The 13,067-nt window shown below is 46.1% G+C and overlaps 2 protein-coding genes across 2 annotated transcripts in view; one reads left to right on the top strand and one right to left on the bottom strand.

Moving 5' to 3' along the window:
* LOC311310024 (SEC14-like protein 2) overlaps positions 1 to 4,274 on the bottom strand; it is a gene marked incomplete at its 5' end in the record, with an annotated part of 17,216 nt that extends 12,942 nt beyond the window's left edge. The window contains 3 exons of the mRNA XM_084439402.1: positions 164 to 207; positions 3,157 to 3,232; positions 4,221 to 4,274. Of these exons, the coding sequence (XP_084295528.1) occupies positions 164 to 207; positions 3,157 to 3,232; positions 4,221 to 4,274 (174 nt within the window). The remainder of the gene's footprint in view (positions 1 to 163; positions 208 to 3,156; positions 3,233 to 4,220) is intronic.
* Positions 4,275 to 5,077: 803 nt separating this feature from the next.
* On the top strand, positions 5,078 to 12,005 carry rnf215 (ring finger protein 215; the record flags this gene model as incomplete). The annotated part of the gene is made up of 10 exons (XM_084439686.1): positions 5,078 to 5,326; positions 5,502 to 5,633; positions 5,946 to 6,017; positions 8,954 to 9,039; positions 9,383 to 9,437; positions 9,724 to 9,828; positions 10,072 to 10,188; positions 11,067 to 11,207; positions 11,502 to 11,604; positions 11,884 to 12,005. The coding sequence occupies 10 exons, from the start codon at positions 5,078 to 5,080 to the stop codon at positions 11,904 to 11,906; spliced, it is 1,083 nt and encodes a 360-aa protein (XP_084295812.1). The 3' UTR covers positions 11,907 to 12,005.
* Positions 12,006 to 13,067: the final 1,062 nt, after the last annotated feature.

The following is a 13,067-nucleotide window of genomic DNA, read 5'->3' as shown; positions in this document are numbered from 1 at the left end:
TAAGATTAGCGTTATGTGACTGACTGTTGTTTAACATGTGTGTAGGGTTAAGATTAGCGTTATGTGACTGACTGTTGTTTAACATGTGTGTAGGGTTAAGATTAGCGTTATGTGACTGTTGTTTTAACCCGTGACAGAGTATTCCAGATGCAGAGAGAGGTACCTTTCGTAGCATTGCTTCTGCTTTCTGTATGTTGAAGTTCCTGGCTGAGAGAGAGAGAGAGAGAGGAGAAGAGAGAGAGAGGGAAGGAGAGGAGAGGGAAGGAGAGGAGAGACAGGAAGTGACGATGAGTCATACAGCTGATTAGCCATCTGCCACAGTTGATGCGAGTGGGTGCTTGTTTTATTCAACAAGCACGCAGGAAAACACAACTCAAGAAGCTTTCAGAAACGGTCACTGGGCTGTTCCAGAAACAGACACCCCCGTGGATAACTTAAGAAACGTGACTGGCTGACAAACTGCTGAAAAACAGGCAGCTAATGTCTTTCCAGTTAAGCCCTGGGGGGGGGGGGGGGGGGGGGGGATCTTGTTGGAGCAAAATATGTCAAATCAGAGTTAGTCAGTCAGCCAGCCAGCCAAACCAACCGGCTAGTCAGTCAGCCAGCTAGTCAGTTAGCCAGACAGCCACCCTCTCAGTTAGTTAGTCAGTTAAGGATGTCCCCGTGTGGGATAGCGTCTACCCAGAATGACAGTAATGCTGTACCTAAGGAGATTATCGGGCCAGCTGACTGGCGCTTAGGGACAGTGGCACAGACACTTTGATTGGGCATTAGCTGATACTGTACACAACTCCACCTGCTGGTAAGCCTCTTCAGATGGAGACACAGGGGCGCCGGGGCACTGCAGTCTAACTGCTGGGATGGGATGGAACCCTGGCATGGTCCAGTAACGCCGTCCTGAGGGTTGCTAGCTAGTGGACGGGGCAGTTCTCAGGGGGTCGCAACCAGTTAACCCATCCAACCAAACTACCGAGGATCAATGTTCAGTTGAGAAACGTATTTAAGTTTAGAGGATATTCCAAAAGGGCAACATAAGGCTCAAATGCTGAGTCTGTAAATCACAACGCATAAATAAATGGACTACTAAAGGTGTGTCTGTTTGTGTTATAACATATACAGTGATATACTTCTGCAGGTGAAAACCTTGGCGTGAGTTTAAACCAGCCTGGCTCACTGTTTCCGCTCTGAGTCTGAACCAGGGAGCTTTGATTCACCGCCTTTGTCTGTCTGTTGACGCTGGGAGAACATGCGGAAGGTCAGGGACCTCGGCCTTCCCGTCACAAGGGATACACGGACCAGACCACAGAGGTCAGTGCAGGACACAGACTCCCTGGGAAATCCAATGACAACTGGCAGACACACAGCGAGGACAAGAAGGTGAAGGGTCACACGACAGTCTTTTAATCTCTCCACAAAGCCACACCCCCTTACTACTATGATTTGCCTTGTATGCAAATGTCCAACTCCAACCTCTAAAACATCAGATCTGTAGATGCGTATGCACACACACCCCAACAGCCACTATCTATCTATCTATCTATCTATCTATCTATCTATCTATCTATCTATCTATCTATCTATCTATCTGTCTATCTGTCTATCTGTCTGTCTGTCTGTCTATCTACATCTATCTATCTATCTATCTGTCTGTCTGTCTGTCTGTCTGTCTGTCTGTCTGTCTGTCTGTCTGTCTGTCTGTCTGTCTATCTATTTATCTATCTATCTATCTATCTATCTATCTATCTATCTATCTATCTATCTCTGTCTGACTGCCTGCCTGCGTGTCTGCCTGTCTGTCTGCCTACGTACCTAGAGTCATCTCTGCACCATGACCTGTAGTTGGGACAACAGGCTACCAGCACTACTGACTGAGTCATGGGCAGCATTGTTGTAATGGTTTATTGTATTAGACTAGATTAGAATGAATGACTCACAGAGAGAGAGAGGGAGAGAGGGAGAGAGAGAGAGAGAGAGAGAGATGGAGAGAGGGAGAGAGAGAGAGAGAGAGAGGCTTAACGTCTGGGCATTGTAGGAGAAAGCCTGTCTCTGTTCAGCTAGTGCAGGGGTCAGCAACCCTTACTATCAAAAGAGACATTTTTGACTAAAAAATAAATAAAAAATCTGAGTGGAGCATATATAATGAAGGCAATGTTTCCCCTAGATTTGTTTTCAGGCTTGGCGGTACATACCCAGGGGGGGGACACATTAAGGGGGGGGGGGGGGCGAGTGTCAAACTGTCATTTCCTGCATTCTGGTGATTTTGATGCACTAATTTGATTTGTGTTGGATTGTGTTGGATTAGCTGCTATCTAGCTAATTAGCTAACTTGAATGCCAGCGTGACCATTTATTTTGGTAATAAATAAGTGATTTAACAGTAATACATTTATTTAGCTATTCGTTTCCATATCCTTTTTTGTCAAAGCCAGGCCGCCAGAGGAGAGGGGCTAACGAGCTGCATGTGGCTCCGGAGCAGCAGGCTGCAGACCCCCTAGCTAGTGGAACTGTACCTCCTATTGGAGTTTGGGACTAGAGGGTCTGGGGGCTCACCCAACCAGAGACCACACAACCTGGCCAACACCCGGTCATGTTTGCATTGTTTTGTTTAATAGTGAAATGTGTTTCAAACGTGGATGTTAGAACTTTTCTGACCGTGTTCATTTTCAAACTTGAGAGACGTTATCAGTTGTTTCTTACTTAATCTTAGATCCCCCACTCTACGGCCACATACAGCTGCAATAGCAACGGTAAACACGCACGCACACACACACACACACACACACGCAGGCAGGCAGACACACACACACATTCATATATACACACAGAAACAAACACACACACACACAGCCCTGAGACAAGTTTGTAATTTCCTATTGCCTCCATACTGTAAATGTTTGAAAACCAGTTGGTGACTTCTCCATCTCACAACAACATTGAGTAACAAACAGCCTTGACTTCTCCAAAACTGATTGAACATGAGTAGAAAAAAATAAATCTATGCATTCACATTCCACATAAGACTGGGTGTGTGACACAATGTTTTAATCAGTTTTGGTGCTGTCCTATGGCGACAGGACGTTTCAATGAGTTTGATGCTGTCCTGAGGAGACAGCTCGTTGTGGTTCATCATTATGGAGCAAGGTAGAGATAACCTTACCTCGGAGCCATCGCAACAGGAAGTGGTCATGCTGGGCAGGAAGCTGAGGTAGAATGTCTTGAATTCTCTCTCGAAACTACTCAAGGATTGGACAGAGAGAGGAAGATTGGTGTGTGTGTGAGTGTGAAAGAGACAGAGAGGGAGAGATGGTTGGTGTGTGTGATGGGAGAGAGAGAGAGAGATGGAGACATGAAAAGATGGGAAAGTTAAAAGATGGGGTTAGACTTGAAAGTAGCTTATGAAAGCATGCATAGCTAGGCTACATTATCAGAAAACCACACACACTTGTTGCTCTTGATGCTGACTTGCGATAGCATAGACTGAAAGACAGCTCTCTAAACAACATAAATGTAGGCCTAAATCCGTTTGCATGGGAATTCGGATCATTTTATTTACTGTATACTGTGATAATTCACGTGGTGGGGTTCAGCCAAGTTTCATTTATTCAAAAATCTTATAACAATCATCACCTGGACAAGAACAAAATGTGGGATATTTGCATCTAGTGAATCCTTGATAGTGTAACGTGGTAATAATATGCTCATAAATTGTAATCAATAGGCTACAGGTCTGATATAACCTGCATCTACACTGAACTTCCCCAGAATATTAGGCCTACCATAGAAAAACGAAATGCTAACAGGACGTTTTCTCGGTGGTGCTCAGGGGACGCGTTATTTAAGCAACACACGCACACACACACACACACACACACACACACACACACACACACACACACACACACACACACACACACACACACACACACACACACACACAGGAGAGGTGTTTTTCAAATGCAAGCTCTACGTTATTACGCAGTAATCACATGTCAACTAATTTCAACTGTATTTCTTTGACTGTAGTCAAAGAAAGCTCATGTCTCAATAAAGTAATAACGAAATGTAACCATGTGTTTCTGAAGATAAGCTATCAGCAACGTGACGGCGCGTGGAGGGAATCGCAGGACGCTGCTGGGCTCGAGCTCCCTCCTCCAGGCACGAGCATCAATGTCACCCCGTCCCCGACACACAAGTGCGACATAGAGAAAGAAATACATATACCTGTTCCAAAGCTTCGGCCTGCTTGGGGCTGAGATCACCAACTCTTCCACTCATCGCGTTTGTTAAGTAAATTATTTGAAGTTGGGCTTGTTTAGCTGTCCTCGAAAGCGTGTCTGCACCACGGATGTCTGTCTCCGTGTCACTGACGATGCGGTGCTTCTCTTCAGCCCGGGGGCGCTGGTCGCCCTATCAGCTATCAGGTAATCAGAACCAGCGCCAGGGGTGAGTTCAGCCCCGACAAAACGTCGCAAATCGTTTATTGAAACGGAAACAGTGGTGCGTTGAACACCCCGTTGTGTTGCAAGCAAGCGTTGCGCCTATGGCAACTGAAAATATACGACGTTGTTTATTTATCAGTTTGATGATTGGGCAACACCTCCGACACACCCACCAAACGAGAGAAACCCCACCTCAAAGCCGGTTGCACACCCTTTTCGAGGAAACTATTCGTTCGTCCAGGAAATCGTAGCAAAACGGTGCACAGTTTTCAGATTGAACTCACTCAGCATAAACGGCAGTAGAAACGCCCATTTAAAGCGGCAGCGCAAAACTGGCGATATTAAAACGAGAAAGAAAATAAGGCCTATCGCTCGGAAAAAAACAGACTAAATTTCTGCATCAGTAAAAAAAGATAGTATAGGCCTATACATGCGCAGATGAAAGTATGCACCATCTTCCTCACAAAAACACTACCATCAGATATCAGACCGACACGTCTTCCTGTTCAGCCAGGAAGCAGTACTTTTGTTTACATTTTTGGGTCCAAGTAGAAAGAGAGCTTCTGCCCGCAGGTAATGTCTGACAGCTGTTTATTTATTTTATTTTAGTAATTATAAATTTAGCAGCTTCCCTCGGCCATGGCATCGGGTTTGTGCTGGTGCTACTTGTCCGTGCTGTTCCTGCTGTCGGCCCCGTCGCTCCTGTCCGGTCTGCTGGTCACTGGGGAGCAGGTCGCGTCGGTGGAGGTTTTCCTGCGGGAGCGACGCGGCGTCAGCACGGTACCGCTGCAGGGAGAGCTGGTCGAGGCGAGCTGGGACAAGAACAATAACAAGGTCCCCGGTAAACACAAACAGCTCGAGCCTGATCTAGAGGGGAGTCTGGTACTGGTAAGGGAGAAAGCTATTCAAACTCATAAAATTATTTACGCATAATATCTATTTGCCAAAACATAAAGTGCTGTTATCGGTTCCTATCTATGGCTAAATTCTGGTCATATAATGTATTTATCAATTGCCATGAACATCCGTTCATTTAATAAATTCCGCTCTTGCCCCTGGTCAGGTGCATGACGAGGGGCAGGTGAGTCGGGGGGCAGATGAGGACCCGTGGATCGGCGTGGTGCCCGTCAAAGTGGAGGAGAGACAGGCCCCCACTGGAAACCAGGAATCCTTCGCAGCTGCCGTCGTCAGTAAGGTATATGTCCAGGTCCGAGGAACAGAATGCACTGTGAATCTTTTCTTAAATTCTTATTCATAGAGTTGACTATTGGACATATTATCTTAGCTAACCCTAACCACCCCCCCCCCCACACACACACACACACACCACACACATAGCTCAACAGCACAACCTACCGCAGTGCTGCTCATCTAGATAGTAACCGGAGATAGCGAGGCTGATGTAACCATCTGTCTGTCTGTCTGTCTGTCTGTCTGTCTGTCTGTCTGTCTGTCTGTCTGTCTGTCTGTCTGTCTGTCTGTCCCTCTGTCTCTGTGTGTGGGGTAGATGAAGCGAGCTCTGGTCCTGGGGGCCTCAGCACTCATCATCCTGGCTCTCAATCAGAACACTGTTAGAGAGGTGAGCAGGAACGGACGCACGCACACGCACTCCAACACAAACACACGCTCTCCAACACACACACACACACACGCACGCACACACACACACACACATGCATTCTCTCTCTCTCTCTCTCTCTCTCTCTCTCTCTCTCTCTCTCACACACACACATACACACCAAGCACCCAGGAACAGCTCTGGGATGTGAAGTAGGGATGTTAATTGTTAATTGACTATCGAGCTGCGAATTTACTCGAGTACGAATTCGTTACTCGATTAATTGCTTGTTAATGGAACTGAACTTTTTTGGGGGGATTGGACGTAATCAACGGGAGTTGCGTGAACTGAAATCATGATTTAGGGTCTGACTGCATATGAGGGCGCCACACCATGTAGTGAAGGCTAATTGGAATACCAGGAAATTTCAACGACACAGCGGAAGACGAAAAAAAAAATGAAGCGAGCAAAGCGCAGTCCGGCGTAGGACGTTCTTATCAATTAATCGACTATTGTTTGTTAAGGTTAACAGTTATCGATTAATGAAATTCCTTGAAATTTGCAATATGTGAAGCAATTTGAGCACAGTGGCCAAGCTCGGTATTGCAAGTCACATGTCGCATTTGGGGTCAAATTACTTTTTTGTCTGTGTCTGTAAGCCAGCGCACCTAGTATAGCGTTTGTCGGGTTATCACTCCCTCCCTCCTTCCCTCCCTCGCTCCCTCCGTTGAATGTTGACCTGCATCTCTCTGTTGGCACCACACAAGGCAGTAGTCCCAGCACACCAAAATAAATAAGGACAGCAAAATAAACCCGCCAACCTCCACTGCACAATTAGAGTAGCGGTGAAAGCAATGGACTCCCACGCGGGAGAAGGCCCCGGTGGGGACGATTTTGGGAAACCATACCCACACCCTCTGCTAGGCTGTGGGTTTATTCCTACGTTTACTTTTGGCCTTTCCATCCCTCTCCCTCCCTCTGTCCCCTTTTTTTTGGAAGTACGGGAGAGATTCCATAGGAACAAAAGCACTATGACATCCTGCACTTCCAGGATCCTCGGTAGTGTAGTGGATAAAGTGTCTGACTCCCATGCGGGAGATCAGGGGTTCGATCCCCAGTTGAGGACGAACCTGTTTGATTCCTAACTTTAGCCACGACCTTTCTTCCTCTCTCTGCCCCCTTTTTTCAGATAAAACAGGAGAAATCCCATGGGAACAAAACGTTTATTTTTTATTTTATTTTTTAGGAAATGTACAGTCTGTTTTGCAGATGAATTAACTGTCTCAAACTGATTGCAGACTGGGTGACCAATTAAATGACCAATTACAAGTCCCATTGATATACAGGATTTGTGCTTACTGTTGTTTCTCTGTGTGTGCAACACTGTGTTTTGTTTTCTGCTCCTCCTGTTCTCAGTCCCTCTCTCAGATTCCTGAGTGGATCCAGTTATAATTTATATAATTCAAAGCATTTTAATAAATATGAGCATTGTGATTTGTCATTTGTGTTTGTCACTGGATGTTAAAGAAGTTATGTCAAAGTGTGGTTACCTGGTGGTGTCAGTTATTGAATGTGCAGTAATTGAACATTTGAAATACTCCTGTTTTGAAATTATACCTACAGTATAGTTGTCTCAGTAATTACCCATTATATATTAGGCTATACTTTGCATGTATTTAACAGGTGGATGTTTAGTAATTGGGGGACTATGAAAGGAAGGGTTACCAAAAAAAATGTTCAGAGTAAGATAATTTAGCAATAGAAATCCATAAGCCTAGGGCCAGTGGGCCTAGGATATAGACAATAAACTACCGGTGGAATGGTGGTGGAGCAATAGTGGGAGCATTTCGGATTACTAGCGGGCCACTGTCCCTGATGCTAATAATCCGCCAGAGGTCCGCTTGCCATTCGATGTGCAAATGGCCAGGAACCCGCCAGCTCTTCCATCGGGGACCTGCTGTAGGTCCGCTAGCCTTGTGTTATCCGGGCTCATCCCTTTGTCCAGAAACAGAAGTTGAACCAATTGCAGCAAAATAGCTAACATTACAGGAATCATCAGTAACTGCTTTAGCCACTGACTGCTACCATAAATGTTATGGAAGCTTCTGCTAGTTGTTGTGAGCTCATGAGCTAATTGGCTATCCTGCTCTTATTGTGCTGGATTAGCATTGGAAGCATTGGAACTGATGTGTCCAGGTGACAAGACCCATCTTTATTTATCAGACATTATTTCATGTCATTTCAATTCACAGCTATTTCAGTGGCATGACTAACTTCCGTCCTACCAGTCCTGAACAGAAACAAGCCAGCCACGCACATAAGCCAGGCTGGACCTGGCCTGGTTCCCCATAAACATACATGCAGAATGGAACGGCTGGGGAAAGAAACAAACATTTTTCTGGGTATCACTCAAAGTCCAAAACAAGTCTTTTATCAAGTTTTAAATCATTGGGCCCATTTTTCTTTAGAAGCCACTAAGAGCCGGAGTTGATGCAGCTGTTTCTTTCCCCATGTAGGCCTACAGGTATGTCTAAGGGAGCACCGCACAGGCTTATGGGAAAAAGGGATAGGCAGGGCCAAGAAAAACACTACTGCACATGTGCAGTGGCCTACAGGAAGTAAACATCTCATGGTCAATTTGCTTCATATGCTGGTGAGCAACTTTCACTGAAATTAATAGGTGGTCATCTTTCAATGCCACATCCAGTTCAGAATCAGAATCCGTTAATTGCCATGCAGTTTTTCAACGTTCTAGGAATTTGCTTCGTGGTGCATAACATGGAGACAACATTGGACAGGGTGCAGGGACGAGACAGGACGGTGTTAAGAGCAAGTTCTTTTAATACTGTACATCCATGACACCCACACACTCTCTCTCTCTTTCTCAAAACACAAACACGCACACACACACACTCCTGTCCCTCAACTGTGTGTAACCTGCTGTGTTTACACGGCAGATGGATCTCTCCCAGGTCATCTCCAAGCCAGTCATCATCATCCAGACCTCAGAAAACGTCACCAAGCTCATTGGTGCCCTCCTCAGGTAAAAACAACATCCAACACCCTCCTCAGGTAATGAAAACCACACCCAGCACACACAATTACCCTTGTAACACTATCAGTAACATGCCAGCAACACTAGTAACACTGCCAGCAACACTAGTTACCCCCTAGTTACACTGCCACTAATACAACTAGTTACTCCCTAGTTACACTGCCACTAATACAACTAGTTACCCTCTAGTTACACTGCCACTAATACAACCCTCTAGTTGCACTGACAGTAATACTCCTCGTTAGTTACCACTAGTAACACTACTAGTGATACATTCATTGTGTAATCTTCTGGTGACATGGGTAGACTTGACCGCATTGTTTCTGCACAGGGGTCTTCAGGCAACGGCTAAAATCACATACAAGACCGTTCTACAGGACGACTTGGTAAGATGTCACAATACCTGATGAAACACAGCAGCCCTCTTGTTACAATGCTGTCGTTACCCAACAACTTCCTCTCAGCAGATATGATGATAGAGATGAATTAACATGTATTAATCAGTGATTATGACACTGTGTTGAGAACAATGAGAACACACACACCACTGCGGATCAAGACTGTCTTGCGAAAGGTCTTTGACTGAAACGTCGACACAATAATGATGTGCAAGAGGAAACTCTGGGTTTTGAAACGTGTCAACGTGTCTTTCTCTCGTCTGCGGGGGCGCAGGGCGCCACCCTGACCCTGTGGTCGACGTGCGGGCGCTCCAGGGGGGGTCTCTATGGGGAGTGGCAGGGCGTCATCTGCACGGGAGAGACCAACTCACAGGTTCAGGTGGGGGTGTTCGCTTGGATCACACATTATTGTATATTATTATATAACACTTATATTGGAAACCTAGATTATTACACTTATATTGTCTTGTCACAGGTAAATAGGGATAATAACATTATGTGAAGTATTTATCTTAGGCTGGGTTCAGACCGGATGCGAAAGCACTGTGAAGTGCAGCCATTTTCCTTGGACCGCCCGTACCTGGCCTCACATCTCTGTTCTACCAACCCCCCCCCCTTCCAGAAGTACCTGCAGCAGCTGTGGGACACAGTCCTCATGGTGGCCCTCATCCTGTGTACTGGGGTGATAGTCCAGGCTCGCTGGCAGTACCAGGAGAACCAGCTCAATGACGAACTTGAGGTACTGGGCCTGTTTGTCCATTCACGTTACAGGTCAGTCATCTGACCCCTCAGCAGGGTAGGGTTACAGGTCAGTCATCTGACCCCTGGGCTGGGTAGGGTTACAGGTCAGTCATCTGACCCCTCAGCAGGGTAGGGTTACAGGTCAGTCATCTGACCCCTCAGCAGGGTAAGGTTACAGGTCAGTCATCTGACCCCTGGGCTGGGTAGGGTTACAGGTCAGTCATCAGACCCCTGGGCAGGGTAGGGTTACAGGTCAATCATCTGACCCCTCAGTAGGGTAGGGTTACAGGTCAGTCATCTGACCCCTGGGCAGGGTAGGGTTACAGGTCAGTCATCTGACCCCTCAGCAGGGTTAAAGGTCAGTCATCTGACCCCTCAGTAGGGTAGAGTGTCCCCATGCGGGACATTAAAGGGAAACCCAAGTCTTGGACTAGACTCTCAGCTGGTACAATGACCCGTGTCTATCTGAGCATGTGAAAGAAACGAACATTCCAAACCAGAACTATATAGTGAAAACACAAAAAGTAGGTATAGTATATGTCAGCGTAGTACTGTTCTAGGAGCTTCACACACATTTAACAACAGTTAGCTTGTTTGCTTTATTATGGTTCTGTTATTTCCTCCCTTTATTGGAGAAATCACTGATCTGACATGACTGGGTTTTTGAGAAATGTTTGTTAAGACACTCGTTTTCACCTATCCATTTATGTTAGATCAGATATTCCTGTAAGAATAGGAGGAGAGAAGGTAGCACTTCTATAGAAATCACATTAAACAGACCCTAATCTTTGCATGTTCCCATACAGTTCTGAAGTGCGGATGCATTCTAGACTTGATTCAACCAGGGCCTCATCTTCGCTTCTCCCTGTACAGATGCTTCCTAAGCAGGTCGTCATGAAGAAGCTGTCGTCTCTGAAGACCAGGATGTACCGACAGCCCAGTCGCTGGTGTGACCCGTCGCTGCCGGCAGAGACAGACAACTGTGCCGTCTGCCTGGAGCCCTTCATCAACAACCAGGTCTCTCTGACACACACACACACACGTGAATAACCAGGTTTTATATATATACACACACACACACACACACACACACACACGTACAGTATTAACACACACATATATATTCTATTATACATATATTACACATATGACCCCCCCCGCCCTGCAACACACACACACACACACTTTAATGAGGTAAAGATGATGTGATTGCAAATAATTCAACTGATATATTCAATTTAAATGAAACTATATCTAAACTGTGCTGAAGGTGTATTTTAACTCCCCCCTGTGTGTGTGTGTGTGTTGCAGTGTCTGCGCGTGCTGCCTTGCCTCCATGAGTTCCACCGGGACTGCGTTGACCCCTGGCTGCTCCTGCAGCACACATGTCCGCTGTGTAAACGCAGCATCCTCAGTGAGTCTGGCTCCCATCCGGCTCCCTCTCCCAGGGGCCCGTCTCTAAAGTCTGACATCTTTTTCAACAGTCGTTTTGTGTCAGCGCAGATGAGGATTAAAGGTGGCGAGGAAAGGAAGCCATGTCAGACTATTGAGGTGCACCCACGTTGTCAAGTATGCCTTTGATTTGATAAACAGGCAGGATAAACACGATAGTAAACGAAGGACGTTCACTGTGTGCATGTAACAGGGGAAAACCTCAGAGAAACTTACCAAACCTCTGGTCTCTCCTCCTCAGGTAACCTCTGCAGAGACAGTTAATGGTAGCCAGGGTTTTGGACCGCCCACTCCGACCAGAAGACCAATGGGATCAAGCACGTCGTTTTGTCTTTGGTGACTTGTCTTCAGTAGCCGTTTCAGACCTAACCACGTCCTCTTGCACTGGATTGTGGGAGCAGGGATCTTCACACCACAGCTGGAGCAGGCGGACAGGCCGGGCCAGGCTCGACCCCTGACCTTTTGTGGGAATCACTGACACACGTGATACTGTAACCAATACTATGACGTACTGCAACTGTACTGTCGTTGAGACAGTAGCTACTGTAGTACCAAACTCTTCCTGATTCAGCGTACTTCTAGGGAAGTACGTGCTGTTCTTTTGCGATGTGTATGTGTGAATGACCAGCGTCACAGTGCCTATGTGGTGCCTGTCTACATGTTGAGTGAACGGGAGGGAGGGAGAGAGAGAGAGAGTGGGAGAGAGAGAAAGAGAGAGAGAGAACCAGGCGTGGTCAACTCTGGTCCTTGGAGTTTGGATTGCCCGGCCAAACCCACACACCATCTTACAAGTGGTGTCATATTAACATGAAAAGTAGGTAGAAAATATCACTTCTCGGGGTGCTGGGTTAAGCAATCGTCACTGAAAAGAAATTAAACCAGCACACTTGTACGCTCCAAACTAAACGTTATTTTGACAACGTCAGGTCCCAACGACGAGCAGATGCTCGAAACATCTAAATACAGTTGAGTGGAGCGTACGAGTGTGCGGGTTCTGTTCCCTTTCATGTCATCTTAACGTGACATGTCCTGAACGACCCATCAGCACAGACAGTTATCTTGACGATCAGACATGAGACATTGAGCACCAGCCAGGAAAGGCTGACCACATCTGACCAAGGCCCTACGGAGTGAAAGAGGGCTTTACAGTAGGGCTGTGCAATAAAATCCATACAGCAATACATTGCAATATTTTTGCTGTATAGATTTTCCGCGGTACAGTAATTTTTTTTTTTTTTTTAGGTAAAAAAAAACATTTAAATATACAGAACAAGATAGGGAATAGATATTTCAAATGAATAGAATTCAGCCATAGGTACATAATTCATGTTTCAGATGGATTTAAAATGTCCTTACATTCACTCCTCCCTCAGTATCACCTCCAGGGAGCAGGGATGGAGTTGTATTTTCCGAGGTATTAAAAAA

This window comes from Borostomias antarcticus (assembly GCF_949987555.1).
Source record: "Borostomias antarcticus genome assembly, chromosome: 6".
In the NCBI taxonomy this organism is placed as follows: Eukaryota; Metazoa; Chordata; class Actinopteri; order Stomiiformes; family Stomiidae; genus Borostomias; species Borostomias antarcticus.
The sequence above is the reverse complement of the archived record's forward strand: the minus strand, read 5'-3'. Positions and strand labels throughout refer to the sequence as shown.